General features: G+C 36.8%; 1 protein-coding gene across 2 annotated transcripts; it reads left to right on the top strand.

Annotated features, from left to right (window-relative positions):
- The first annotated feature begins 4683 nt into the window (after nt 1–4683).
- LOC103322284 (histone-lysine N-methyltransferase, H3 lysine-9 specific SUVH4-like) lies at nt 4684–11905 on the top strand. 2 transcript variants are annotated; one of them, XM_089047507.1, is made up of 16 exons: nt 4684–5349; nt 5693–5722; nt 6244–6294; nt 6404–6466; nt 7137–7191; nt 7356–7462; nt 7958–8137; nt 8784–8882; nt 9450–9548; nt 9964–10013; nt 10110–10198; nt 10338–10497; nt 10669–10774; nt 10865–11047; nt 11232–11465; nt 11564–11905. In XM_089047507.1, the coding sequence occupies exons 1-16, from the start codon at nt 4957–4959 to the stop codon at nt 11675–11677; spliced, it is 2013 nt and encodes a 670-aa protein (XP_088903633.1). In that variant the 5' UTR covers nt 4684–4956; the 3' UTR covers nt 11678–11905. The 2 variants fall into 2 exon arrangements, with proteins under 2 accessions (XP_088903633.1, XP_088903634.1); XM_089047508.1 differs by lacking the exon at nt 8784–8882.
- Nucleotides 11906–13254: the final 1349 nt, after the last annotated feature.

Raw genomic sequence — 13254 nt, 5'->3', positions numbered from 1 at the left:
CTTGAGCGGATCGGACACGTCTGCATCCTCTGCGAGGTGGACTTGTCCACCTTGGGATCAGCTGCTGACGTTGCAGAAGAGCCCTTCGCCCATGCAAATAACTCTCTTGCTTTTTTAGCCTCTGTCAACCTCACTTCCAAAGGAATTGGCGACGATGAATCCACTCCATGCTTGACTGCTCGTGACTCAACAGTTGAAACATGATGGTTGGATGGATGAGCAGACAGCCCAGATCGACTTCCAATCTTCGACTGGTACAAACGACTCAAATTTCGAAAAGGAGCATCCGCATCTCTTTGCCTCTCAACAAGTGAGCTAGATCGCGCACGGACTACTTTACGGAGCATATCACGATCTCCAAACTCATCAGGCTTGAGCTCTCGAAGACTGACATCAACCTTCCTCTTTTAGGGGAGTTTAGCAAAACACTCCTCATGTCCAGCAGGCAAATCATCAAGGCTCGGACCATCCTGCTTCCATCTATCAACATCCTTAGCAGGGGGCAGTCCACCAACTTCCTTCCCGATCGTCGCTCGATCGCCGCCACCGCCGCTCAATCGTCTTTGGCCGCCATCCGACGACAACCAGCTGGTCCCACCTAACTGGTCCTTGCCTTGAAAAAGAAAAGACAAAGAAAAATTTACATGCTCGACTTACTTTGGGATGCACAGCAACTCCTCTCTTCGACAAGCAGTACAAAATTCTCCAAGATCTTTCTCAAGCTAGAAAGTAGAGAAGTTAAGTTTGCGATGTAAGAAAGAGTGAATAGAAGCCCTGTATTTATACAAGTTGGACAACGCGGGTCAAGAAGGAATCTCAAGCTCTTTCCTACTGGGAATCCAACTCCAACAACAGTCAGAAGCCTACACCAATTGAGAATCCGATCTACAAAAGGAGTCCAACTCACGAAGAAAGCCCAGACTCGGTTGGAGAGCCCAAAAAATAATATCATCTCCTACATGCCACACAAGCGTCACGCGGGGGCATTGTGTGGAGCAGATATTTTCGTCTCCAATCACAGCGCGCCACGTGGAAAAGAAGATTATCTCTTTTAATTAATTAATTGAACTAGTTTATCTGGCCAATTAATTAATTGGGATAAATATCTTAATTAAATGATATTATCTTTATTTAATAAGATAATATCATTAATTAAGATATTATCCTAATAAAGAGAAGATAATGTCATTATCTCAGATATTATTTTCATAAAAATAGATAATATCATTTAATTCAGATATTATCTCCATAAAAGAGATAATATCATTAAATCAGATATTATCTCATCCGACTCGATCCCTACGAATTTGAGTAGAGAATAAACTCAGCATATTCTCTACGAAACCCTAGCCCCGAGGCTCCTATAAATAGATGACTTCATTCATCATTCAAGGTACATCTAAACCTACTCCTTATACCCGAGAAAAATACCCGAAGCTCTTTCTCCCTCTCCACTCTCCATATTTTCTCCACACGGCTCCGGCCACCACACACGGCTCCGGCCGCCCGGTTCACACCCTACATAAACACTACTCCGTACCCTTTGCTTAGCTATTGTTTTTCTACAAACACTCGAACTAACTTAGGCATCGGAGGGCCTTTGGCCAACACCCCCCGGGTGTGGTCTATTTACTCCAATCTGTTTTACAGGAATCGAGGAAGAGAGAGAAGGAAGATCGAAGGTTGAAGGATCTAGAAGCGAATATTCTCCCATGAGATTATTTGCACAAACAATCACCCCCATATTTTTCACGCCTAAGACGACGGTGAAGATTAATTACAAAATCAGCCATATCAAATTCACCATTTTCCATCTTCATTTTTTCATAAGCCTGAAATATGTCGTATATTTCTTCTCACTTTTGCTTGTTTATTGGATATTAAAATGGGGCCAGTAAGATGAACTGAATTTCTCATACTTAACCTCTTTTGTCCTCATAAAGCTCTGCAAAGCAACTGATCTTGAACTTATGGAATGTTATGACAAGAGGGTACAAGAATTGGGAGGAATATCATGAAATGAATCATTGATATCCTTGAATTGGGCTTCATCCTTATCAAAATCAACCATATCAGCCAACATTGCAGCTCCAAACCCATGTTATAGACTGACAAGTGAAGCCAAATCTTTGTGTGCGTGAGCCAAAAGTCGACGAACTATTGCAACGATAACAACGTTTCACTATTGTTGTTTACACCCTACAAAACAAAATAACAAAGCAAAATAAGGGGCAAATATAGGGAAGGAGAGGATATGAGAGAAGAGAGAATAGGAAGAAACGATGGCCGCCAACTCCCAAAGGGGGCGACGGCTAGGGTTTCTTTCTTTATGGTTTTCTAAGAGAGGGTTTTTTTCTTATACATCCCAATAGCAAGTAGATTTGGAATCCACCATCAAATGATAACCCGAAAGTAACAGTGGCGGAATCCACCAGAAAATCTCTAAATCTCTAAATTTGATTAATAATATGAATAAAATTGAAGAATACAACGCCATGAGTTGGCTTAAATAGAAAACAAAAAAAAAAAACCCTACAATCGTAGGAAACCCTAGATTCCACAATATTCTTAAAATTTAGTTAACAAGAAAATAATAAAAATCCTAGTTAAAATCATATAAGGAAAATAATATCCTAATAGATAACTTATTCTAAATATATAAAATAAAACATTAAAGTATAAATCTTGATAGAATCCATGATTGCTCAATCACTATGAAGATCCCAACGAGCCTTCCTTGTTTTCCTAGCACCATATATAATTGATGCTCAAGCATGGTTTTCCATATCCAAATTTTCTGAATTTGAATTTCTTCCCTTTTCTAAATTTCCATTGTAGGAAAATGCCTATGATTTGTCCTACATCACAAAAACACGCTTATTCAAACCTACAATACAAATCCTATGCCCCAACTGCAAAAATGGCAAATATATATGTATCGAAAGCCAAAAGCTAAAAATAATAAAATTGACAAACGACAGCAAACTTCTAAAGAGTACCTGGAAATTATTAGACAAAAACTAAGTGCCAATTTGACATTGCTTATTTGGGGTGATAAGTGATTTTTAAAATTTTTTGGGAAGCTCAGCCCGTTTGGTAAACTATGAGAAAATCACTTATTGTTAAAAATTGTTGTAAGAAAAAGCTATAAGGAAAACAGCTAATAAGGTGCTTTCATTTTCTGATTATGTAGGAATCAGTTTCGAAGAGGCGCTGAGTTTAATGATTATGCGACAATTATTTTCTGATTATGTGGGAATAAGTACCAACAACACTTTTAACAAAAAGTTTGCCAAACGCCAAACTGCTTTATCACACAGTTGATTTCTCTCACAGCAAATCTGACATCGATTATTTTCACAGCACAGCAATGCCAAACTAGCCTTAAGAAGAAGGACCACCGCTCCACATCTTTCCCGGCAACCCAAAAAGATCCATAGCGCTATATTCGCTAAACCCATAATGTTGTATCGGCTAAATTCGAACCTGACACAACCCCACATCATCCCATGCAGCTCCAAACCCATGTTAAAGGCTGAAAACTAAAGCCAAATCTTTGTGTACATGAGCCAAAAGACGACAACTATTTCAATGATAACACCGTTTCACGACAATTTGTTTACACACTACAAAACAAAATAACAAAGCAAAATAAGGGGGCAAATATAGGGAAGGAGAGGAGAGAGGATAGGAAGAATAGATGGCTGCCAACCCCCAAAGGGAGCGATGGCTAGGGTTTCTTTCTTTATGGTTTTCTAAGAGAGGTTTTTTCTTATACATCCCAATAGAAAATAGATTTAAATATAATAATTATCATATCATGACAAAATAAGTTCATATCTCAGCAACAGTTTTACATAAATGCAAATTCATTTCTTAAAAAAAACCTCCAATAATAATCTCAACCTTTATCATACTCATACATTCACAAAAATTCAAATTCATAACTATGCCAATATATGGATTTGACACCCCAAAAAAAAAACATAGCATTTGCATGGTTTTTTACTACATTTTTTTTTTCTCAGTTACCAAATTGAATTTTCGTGTAAAATTGAGTGACAACAAAAGTACTTAACCCAATCATTTAACGAAAAACTAACAAAAAGTCTATAAATTGTACGTTAATACAATGACCAATTTGACCCAAAAAAAATTATTATTGATCAAATTAATTTTTTTGTAAAATCTAGTTACCAAAAAGTTATTTAACCCTTTTACAAACACAAAATATTTTTGAGAGGCCTTGTTTTAAAAATTCAAACTCAAAAAGACCAAAATACTTGGAAAAAAAAATTTCTAAAAACAAATTTTAAATTGCATATCGAACAAGTTTTTGAATCTTAAAAAATGAATTTTAAAACTCCTTTTTATTTATTTATAGAAAAATAAAAGTTTTGACTTCCTCAAGTAGGATACAAAATTTCGGCTCTACCAATTTTGGTAAGTTATATTTTACAATTGTAATTGGTTGACCTTATAAGCCTACCCCCATACCCAATCCTGTCCTTAGCTGAATAGGATGAGAGCTCGTAATTAAACGACACATCGTTTATAGCCGAATTTATTGGAAAGGCTTGCGCACGTGCGTTGTTAATTAGTCGAATTAGCGGGCCAATTGAATTCCTAATTAGTTTTACCTTTTCTAGTTCCCGCCGGTACGATCATATTTGAACTTTCCCATTATCTGTCTGTAATATTTCAACGTCTTGATTTTTAAAACCCTAGAGACGTCTCCAACCTCGAGTATCCGAACTCTCTCCGTACCCTTTGTTTGGCACGAGTTTGTCGCTCGGCTCCAAATCTCTTGGATTCTCCGTCGCCATATCGGTGCCATTCTTGGAGTTGATCGCGCTCTCCTCTGTGCCGACATTGAATCCGATTTCCGGAGAAAAATCACTCCTTTGGTTTTCGTTTGTTTCGGGTGTAGATTTCGGCGGTGGGTATAGTCAATCCATGGGTGCGTTGAAGAATTCCACTGCCCAGCGTAGGGTTAGCCCTCGACTGCAGAACCTTCCCGACGATCAACGGCCCTACTATGGTCCCAGTCCGAAACGGACATCCGACTCCGCCCAAAACGACGCCGTTGCAAAGAAGAAACCCAAGGTTGAGAAACCCTCAGCACCGGCGCAAAAGTCTGCGCCCAATGCGAAATCAAGTAAAGAAAAAGAAAAAGTCGAAGCTCAAAATGGAGAGAGTGAGACCAAGACTGGCCCGGATGTGGAAGATGGTGGTGCGGATTTTTTTGCCCCTGATGGACGTTTGACTGATGAAAACGGTGTAAGCTTCACAGCACGCTTGAAAGAGACGCTCAGACTTTTTAATTTGCATTACCTTCACTTTATTCAGGTATTGACTTACAATGTCTATTTGTGTTATTTGCTATGTGGATTGGTGTTGATATCCCTTTTTGGTTTTTTAAAATTGTAATAATTTTGAATTGGGTTATAATATTCTTTGTTGTAATGCGTTGCAGGCTATTAAATTTGTGTTTCGATCACTCTGTTTTTTTTTTCGTTTTGGTATAAAAGCAAACTGTGTAAACTTTTACGGTTAAGAAATAAAAGCCAAACCCATTCAAAATCTATTCTTTATAACTAAAGATATTTTTCTGAAATAGACAAATGCAAGTTCCCTTTTCTGCAACTGCAAGTAAGTTTCTTAACTTACAAGGTTTATTGCTTTTGTGCAGGAAGAGGAGAAAAGATGCAGTAAGCTGGAGGTTAGTACTTATATATTTATATATATCTTTTATATTATCTTGCAGAGAGAATGAATAATTTAGTTGGTTCTTATGCCTGTAATCAGTAACGATAATGAGGGTCAAAAGAAAAGAAGTTGTAGTGGTTGTTGAGGGGTGGTGGGAAGAAATGCTTTCTCTCGAAGGCCTTATAAATTTCTGCTCAAAGCAGAAATTTTTAGAGGAAGACTAATTCTTATTTTATTTTAACCATAGATCCGTCCTTATTGTCAGACAACCAATAGCCCCATTAGCTTAAACGATTGAGGATGAGCCAATTATGTGTATATAGCTTGCACCCACCTAATTGTTGCATAGAAGCAAATCTTGTTTGTTGGCACGTCTATTGGCCGCTGAAAAGTTTCTTCTTCATAGATGCAAGTTGATGGTAGTAGTTGTTTCTTCATTTTCATACTCATTTTATAGAAAGGGAAGGAAAAAGGGTGGGTGGATATCTTGGTCTTTGCGATCATTATGTATTTTAGTTTGACAAACATTTGCAGAACGGAACTGCATGTTGTGATGATCTTAAGGAGCCTTCCAGGAGACCTGGGGTAAGTTGGGTGCTATATGTGAAATTTGTACATATTATTTTCTTTGATGTGTAGGACCTGAGTTAGATATCATTCATCACACTACATCATATCCAAAAATCTATTGCAGAATGATAGTGCATGTGACGATAAGAGGCAGTCCAAGAGACCCGATCTGAAGGCAATTTCTAAGGCAAGTTGCGTGCTGCATATAGATCTGATACATGTATTATTTTCTAGGAAGCATAAGACTTGAGTTCCCCACCATTGATCACACTACACCACAGACAAAAATCAGTGGTTTAACCAATAGAGATGTATGTCTTGGTGATTTTGACTGTCGCTAATGATAATTTCTAATGCATTTTCTGGACTTGAGAGGATAGTGATGTTGTTTCTCGGACTTATATTTATGTCCCATTGCAATCATGTTTGTAGAGGAAAAGTGAAGAACTGAGAAGTCCTTTGCTACACACGCACACACAAGTCCCCTATGCATCGTTTTATTTGTCATATATTTTTGTTCAAAGGTAGTTTGACTGTCAAAAGTAATTTAAAATTGGGTGCAAACCTTTCTTTTTCTGACATTCATGTGAGCAACTACATCTGCGTTTCTACTTCTGTATACCCCTTATAAAAATTGGAATTATTATGGTGCCTGGTTTTCTGATTTTTAATTTTGTGGACTGGTAATGATTCATATAACTTAACTAGTTTGTGTTTAGTAGTAACCAGGGAATATATCCTTTCAAAAATGAATAGTAACCTGGCTTTATAACACTTCTGCTCTAATGCCTCGTACAATAATTGTGATAACTTTTTTCTTAATATTCTTTTTATATTTCTGTTTGAATTCATGGCAGATGCTGAGCAACAATGAAATTTTATACCCTGAACGAAAAATTGGTCATGTCCCAGGTTGGTAATTTTTAGTTTTGCTGGTTGGACCACATATTAACTTTTAGTGCTATCTGGTTTTAGTTGGGAACATTCGGAGAATGTTGGCTTTGTTTCTTTGCCTAATCATTTAGGAGTTCCTTTTTTTTAAAATACTTTGCTGCTTGTAAATATAAATGACGCAGGTATTGAGGTCGGGCATCAATTTTTCTCTCGGGCTGAAATGGTGGCTGTAGGGTTTCATGCACACTGGTTAAATGGAATCGATTACATAGGAGAATCTAGAGGCAAGGTACCAATCTACTTTAATGGAAAGATTGAAGCATTTATATGCATTTACATGTGGCATTTAATGTAGAGATTCTGTTCCCCACGGAAGAGTTCACAAATAAACAAAGACATACAAGGGTAAAGATGAAATCATCTTTATGTGTAGTTCAGTGATGTGTGTGTGTATATCATTATATTGATTGTAACATGCTCTTGCTCTATGAACTGAGCTAGAATTAGAAGTAAAATTGAACGCAAGGGTTGAAGGTGATAATGAGGATCACCACTGTACTCATAACCCGTATGCACATCACAACTAGTGTTTGGTTTAGATTCGGTGCACTGAACGATACCCACCCATTGGGCACGATAGTGCTGAGTAGTTCTTAAGTTCTGATTATTGTTTCTTTCTCTCTAAATGTGTTTGCTCTTGTTGGTTTTTAATACTTGAGTTTGAGCTCTAGTGAACAAAGTGAATACAGTTATTTTGAGCTTATCAGCCTCTGTCATGTTGCAGGAGAAATACAAATGCTATACCTTACCACTCGCAGTATCAATTGTGATGTCCGGCCAATATGAAGATGATGTTGATAACAAAGAAGAAGTTATCTATACTGGTCAAGGTGGACATGATTTACTTGGTGATAAAAAGCAAATTAAACATCAAGTTTTGCTTCGAGGTAATTTGGCTCTTAAGGTGCGTCATCTGGAATCTGATTATTGTTCCTTCAATTCTTTCTGATATTTTCTATGATATATATCTCTTTCTCTCCTTGAGTCAAATTAGTAATAGAAATTGTTTCAGTTATCACCTAGTATATTCTAGGAACTATTCCTCAACAGATTAGATGAGAAACAAATTAGAATATGCTAGGATATTTGGACATGAACTTTCACACTATTTGCCTGAAGTTTTCTTTTCTCAGACTCCTAGAACAGCGATTCAAAAGGTTGGGTTTTATTCCTTCAATTTTAATAATACCACGTATTCTCTTGATTGATATAAAAGCTTCCTCTATTTGCCACAGTTAGAAATCAGAATTCTCCTTGTAGATGAAATTGTTATGAATATCAGTGATGAACAAAATAGTTCTGTATAAATTTTGCATCCTTTAGATATTGATGCAATATGTAACAATTTGTGTGGAAGTGTGCAAAAATTGTCAATAATGTCATCATAGCATATGATGCCAAGCATTCAGGCAATGATTTATTTCACATACATACTCTTTGCGCTTTAGAGTCCACTTTGTTACTAACTTTTTCCCAGATGATGATGTGTTATGGATGTGAGATATTCTTCCCTGCATGTTGTTTACTTTTGTCTTTCTATTTTCTTGCAGAATAATATGGTGCAGTCAATTCCTGTTAGAGTCATCCGTGGACATAAATGTGTGAATAGTTATAGTAAGAAAGTTTATACATATGATGGACTATACAAGGTTCGCCATTTTCATGTGTATGTTATTGTTTATCAAACGTCTTAATGGGGTCGAGTGGGTTACCACAGTGGTTGTGGCCCTCCTCCATCCCCCTGCTTGGCACCCAGGATCAGAACCCCAGGGTTTCTTTCCTCCCATTGTAACAAAAAAAAAAGGGTCTTAATGGGAGAGGAATCATTGCCGCAGGGCATAAGGGGAGGTCATATCAAAAGTATACTCATGTGTTAAAAAAATGAGAAAAATGAACACATGAAATCTTTGCTTGTGTATCATAGCTCTTTTAAGAAACACATAAAATAAAGCATGGTCAGAAAGTTGAAAAAGGAACACAGTTAGTTGTACAATAGGAAATACAGAAGTTTTTAGCTGCAGTTTGGTTTGAGTTTAGTGGATATTGTCAAGGTGCCCTTTAAGTCAAGCTAGCAACCCTGACAGACAAAATCCCATAATGGTAACTGAACCGACAGATGAAGCTAAAGTAATTGCTAGGTGTTTTTTTTAATTTTCATATGGATAAAATTTGACTAAGCCGCTAAAGTCTCTTTACTTATTTTCTTTCCCCGGAAGGTTGTCGATTATTGGGCTGATAAGGGTGCTGCTGGATTTGACGTGTTTAAGTACTGTTTAAAGCGAGATGGAGGACAACCCAAATTGCTCAGCAAACAGGTTATCATTTCTTTTGCATTTTCGTAAAATCCAATATGCAAATTTCATTTAGTGACGCAGGAACAGAGTGTGAGAAAACTTTTATAGAGTTTTGTCATATATTATTCTCTCAGAGCTAGGTTGGCATGCAATTGGCTTTCCATAAAAAGTCGATGCTAGTTCATTATGCTCTTGTTTAAACTTTTTAAACTAAGCATAAGGGTAGGAAATAATGATACTCCTTATATAGTTCACTGTCAATAGTTCAGAAAATTAGCAAGATGTAGAAAAGAAAATAGTTACATTAAATATATTTGATACTAATCTTATACTCTTGGACACATATTAGATGCATTATCTTTTTATGTATTATAGTTAAGGAATTTCATTACAAGTTAAAAATTCTGGAGATGCTTAAGCGACAAAAAAATTTCAGGTTCATTTTATTCGTGGCCGAGGGTCTAAAGTTCAGCCTGAAATACCTGGGTATGAAATCAGTAAGCTTTTCCTAAATATTTTTCTGTTTTCCCTCCAGTTCTGTTCATTCCAATGTAAACCCAAGGAAGCATGTTACTTTTTCAGGTTGGTGTGCAAGGACATCTGTAATGGTCAAGAAAATATATGCATTCCTGCTACCAATGTCATTGATGTTCCTCCTATGGCGCCTGAAGGTATGCTACACTTCTCAACTTGTACCAGTAGCAGGAATGTATGCTACACTTCTCAACTTGGTAGCAGGAATGTATGTCATTACTGCTCAGTAGTTATTATGCCCCTACTAATGGCATGGTAAAACATTAAAAATTGCAGGCCTTACATATACTAAATCTATTAAAGTTGCAAAAGATGTGAACATTCCATCGAGTGCTCCTGGGTGCAGTTGCAAAGGAAATTGTACCAATCCACTGACTTGCTCTTGTGCTAAACTCAATGGCTCAGATTTTCCTTACGTTGCTCGAGATGGTGGAAGGTAAGGTTTGAATTATAGCATAAGTTTTAAGACTCTTGTTTTCGAGTTGTCTCAATTTCGCGGCTGTTTTACTTGTTTGAGATCTACCAAACCTTTTTTTAAAGTGTATGTATTGATGAAACTCTCTCTCTCTCTCTCTCTCTCTCTCTCTCTCTCTCACATCCCTTTTAGATTAATTGAACCGAAGGCTGTTGTGTTTGAGTGTGGCCCAAATTGCGGCTGTGGACCTGATTGTGTGAACCGTACATCTCAGAGGGGATTAAATCATCGACTTGAGGTCTAATGACTACAACCAACTCCCTAAAGCTTCTTTGATGATTACATTGGTGCTTTACAAATTTGATAAATATAACATTTCATTGAACAGGTATATCGGACAGCTGACAAAGGCTGGGCTGTTAGGTCTTGGGACTTTATTCCCTCTGGTGCACCAGTATGTGAATACACTGGAGTTCTTAGGAAGAATGATGACCTAGACAGCGTCTCAGAGAATGACTATATATTTGAAATTGATTGTTGGCATACAATGAACGGGATTGGGGGAAGAGAGGTATTGTTTAAACTGTGTGCTATGGATGAATTGAACTTTCAATACTTTTTTTACTACTCGTTCTTTGCATGCTGTGTTGTTTACCTTATTGGTTTGGAGATGTGGTCTTTCTCATTGAAAATTTCTGTTACATTTGATTCTTTTGATATGTCATACATTCCTCTGAAGTATCTTTACATTGCAGAAGCGAATGTGCGATGTGTCTATTCCAAATGGTGATGCTGAGAAAGGATTTAGCAAGCTATCAGAAAGTGAGCCTGAGTTTTGCATAGATGCCGGTTCCTACGGTAACGTTGCTAGATATATCAATCACAGCTGCGAGCCTAACCTCTTTGTCCAGTGTGTTTTGAGCTCTCATCATGATGTTAGGCTAGCTAGAGTCGTGCTATTTGCTGCAGATAATATACCTCCGTTGCAGGCAAGTCTCTCTCCCTCTCTCTCTCTCTCTCTCTCATCTTTGTTTGTTGCTGATATACCTCAGAATGATGAATGGTTTATTCGACGTTGCATATGCAGGAACTTACATATGACTATGGTTATGAACTCGACAGTGTGGTTGGTCCTGATGGAAACATAAAGAAGTTGCTTTGCTATTGTGGTGTAGATGGCTGTCGAAAGCGTTTGTACTAGGCCACATGATCTGTATGTTCTTTGATTTATGCAGAATCCAATCTGATGTTTCAAGTGTATCTCAATTGCATTTGAATTGCATCCAATTTGATTTCTGTGTTTTATAAATATTTTTTTTTTCGAGGGGCTCGGGTCTGTGGTGGAGATTGCTGAATGAAAATGGTAGTGGGTACATATTGTATAATTACTAACTTCGTTATTGTTATCATATTCTCATTTTGAAGTGTTGATTGGGTACACAAATTTATGGTCTAACTAGCAGCAAGGCACACTCAAAAGTAAATAGGATAAATTGATATGTTTATTCTACTTTGAAAGAGGGATATATATTATGTATAGAGTCGGTACAAATAGAAAATATATATAAAAAATCTTCTAATTCTATTAAAATTAGATAATTACAAAAAAAAAAATATATATACAAATTCTATTCCTAATAAGAACGTTGACTTTGACTCAGCCAATACTCCTCAAGTTAGTGCATGGGTATCAATAATGCCCAACTTATCAAGTGAGTTTTCAAGCGTTTTGACACAGCATGGGTTAACATATCTGCAAGCTGCTTCGAAGAAGGCACAAAATATATATAAATGAACTTTTTCTCTAGCTTCTCCTTAATGAATGTTGATGAACTTCTACATGCTTAGTTCAATCATGTTACACTGGATTGTTAGCAATTTCAAATGCAGATTGACTATCACAGTGGAGCTTTGTAGCAGCATTCGATCTAAATCCAATTTCAGCAAGTAACCACCTCAACCATAATATTTCACAGACCCCTTGGGCAATTTCTCTGTACTCAGACTCTATAGAGAGCCGAGATACAACATTTTGCTTCTTGCTACACCACATAACTAGGTTACCACCAATAAAGGTGAAGTAACCTAATATATAACGTCTATTAGTAATTGCATAATATGTGCCAGTGTAACTTTTTGGATCAAAGTGTTCATTTTTCTTAAATAATAAACTTCTCCTATGAGCAGACTTCAAGTAACTCATAATACGCATTACATTAACCATATGATCCTCACTAGGTGAATGGATAAATTGGCTAGAAACACTTACCGCATAGGCAATATCAAGGCGTGTAAGTTATAAATAGATTAATCTCTCAACCAACCTCTGGTATCTTTCCTTGTTAGTTGGCACATGATCCACATAAACCTCAAGTTTATGATTCTCAACAATAGGTGTCTCATTTGGTTTACAGTCAAACATCCCAGTAATCTTCTAGCAAGTCCATGCCATACTTCATTTGTGAAATAAATAAGCCATGTTTAGATCAAGTAACTTCCACTCCTAGAAAATATTTCAGATTACCCAAATCTTTCATCTCAAATTTAGATGCTAAACGCTTTTGCAAGTCCTCAATTTCTATAGTATCATCACTAGTCACAATCTATCATCAACATAAATAATCAATAGAGTCACCTTACCAGCCTTATGTTTGATTAATAGAGTATGATTAGTATTGGCATGTTGGTAACAAAAACTTCTTCATAGTTGCAACAAATCTCTCAAACCAAGCCTAAAGAGACTGCTTTAATCTATACAATGCCTTTTTTAATTTGCAC

This window comes from Prunus mume, linkage group LG2 (genome assembly GCF_029339155.1).
Source record: "Prunus mume cultivar Tortuosa linkage group LG2, ASM2933915v1, whole genome shotgun sequence".
In the NCBI taxonomy this organism is placed as follows: domain Eukaryota; kingdom Viridiplantae; phylum Streptophyta; class Magnoliopsida; order Rosales; family Rosaceae; genus Prunus; species Prunus mume.
Note: the sequence above shows the minus strand (reverse complement) of the source record. Positions and strands in the feature narration are given on the sequence as shown.

Bases quoted from the DNA above. Each gene is read 5' to 3' on its own strand.
- LOC103322284 (XM_089047507.1), top strand. From the start codon at position 4,957: ATGGGTGCGTTGAAGAATTCCACTGCCCAGCGTAGGGTTAGCCCTCGA. The intron at 5,723-6,243 runs GTTAGTACTTAT...AAACATTTGCAG, and splicing joins AAAGATGCAGTAAGCTGGAG to AACGGAACTGCATGTTGTGA. The intron at 10,775-10,864 runs GTCTAATGACTA...TTCATTGAACAG, and splicing joins GATTAAATCATCGACTTGAG to GTATATCGGACAGCTGACAA.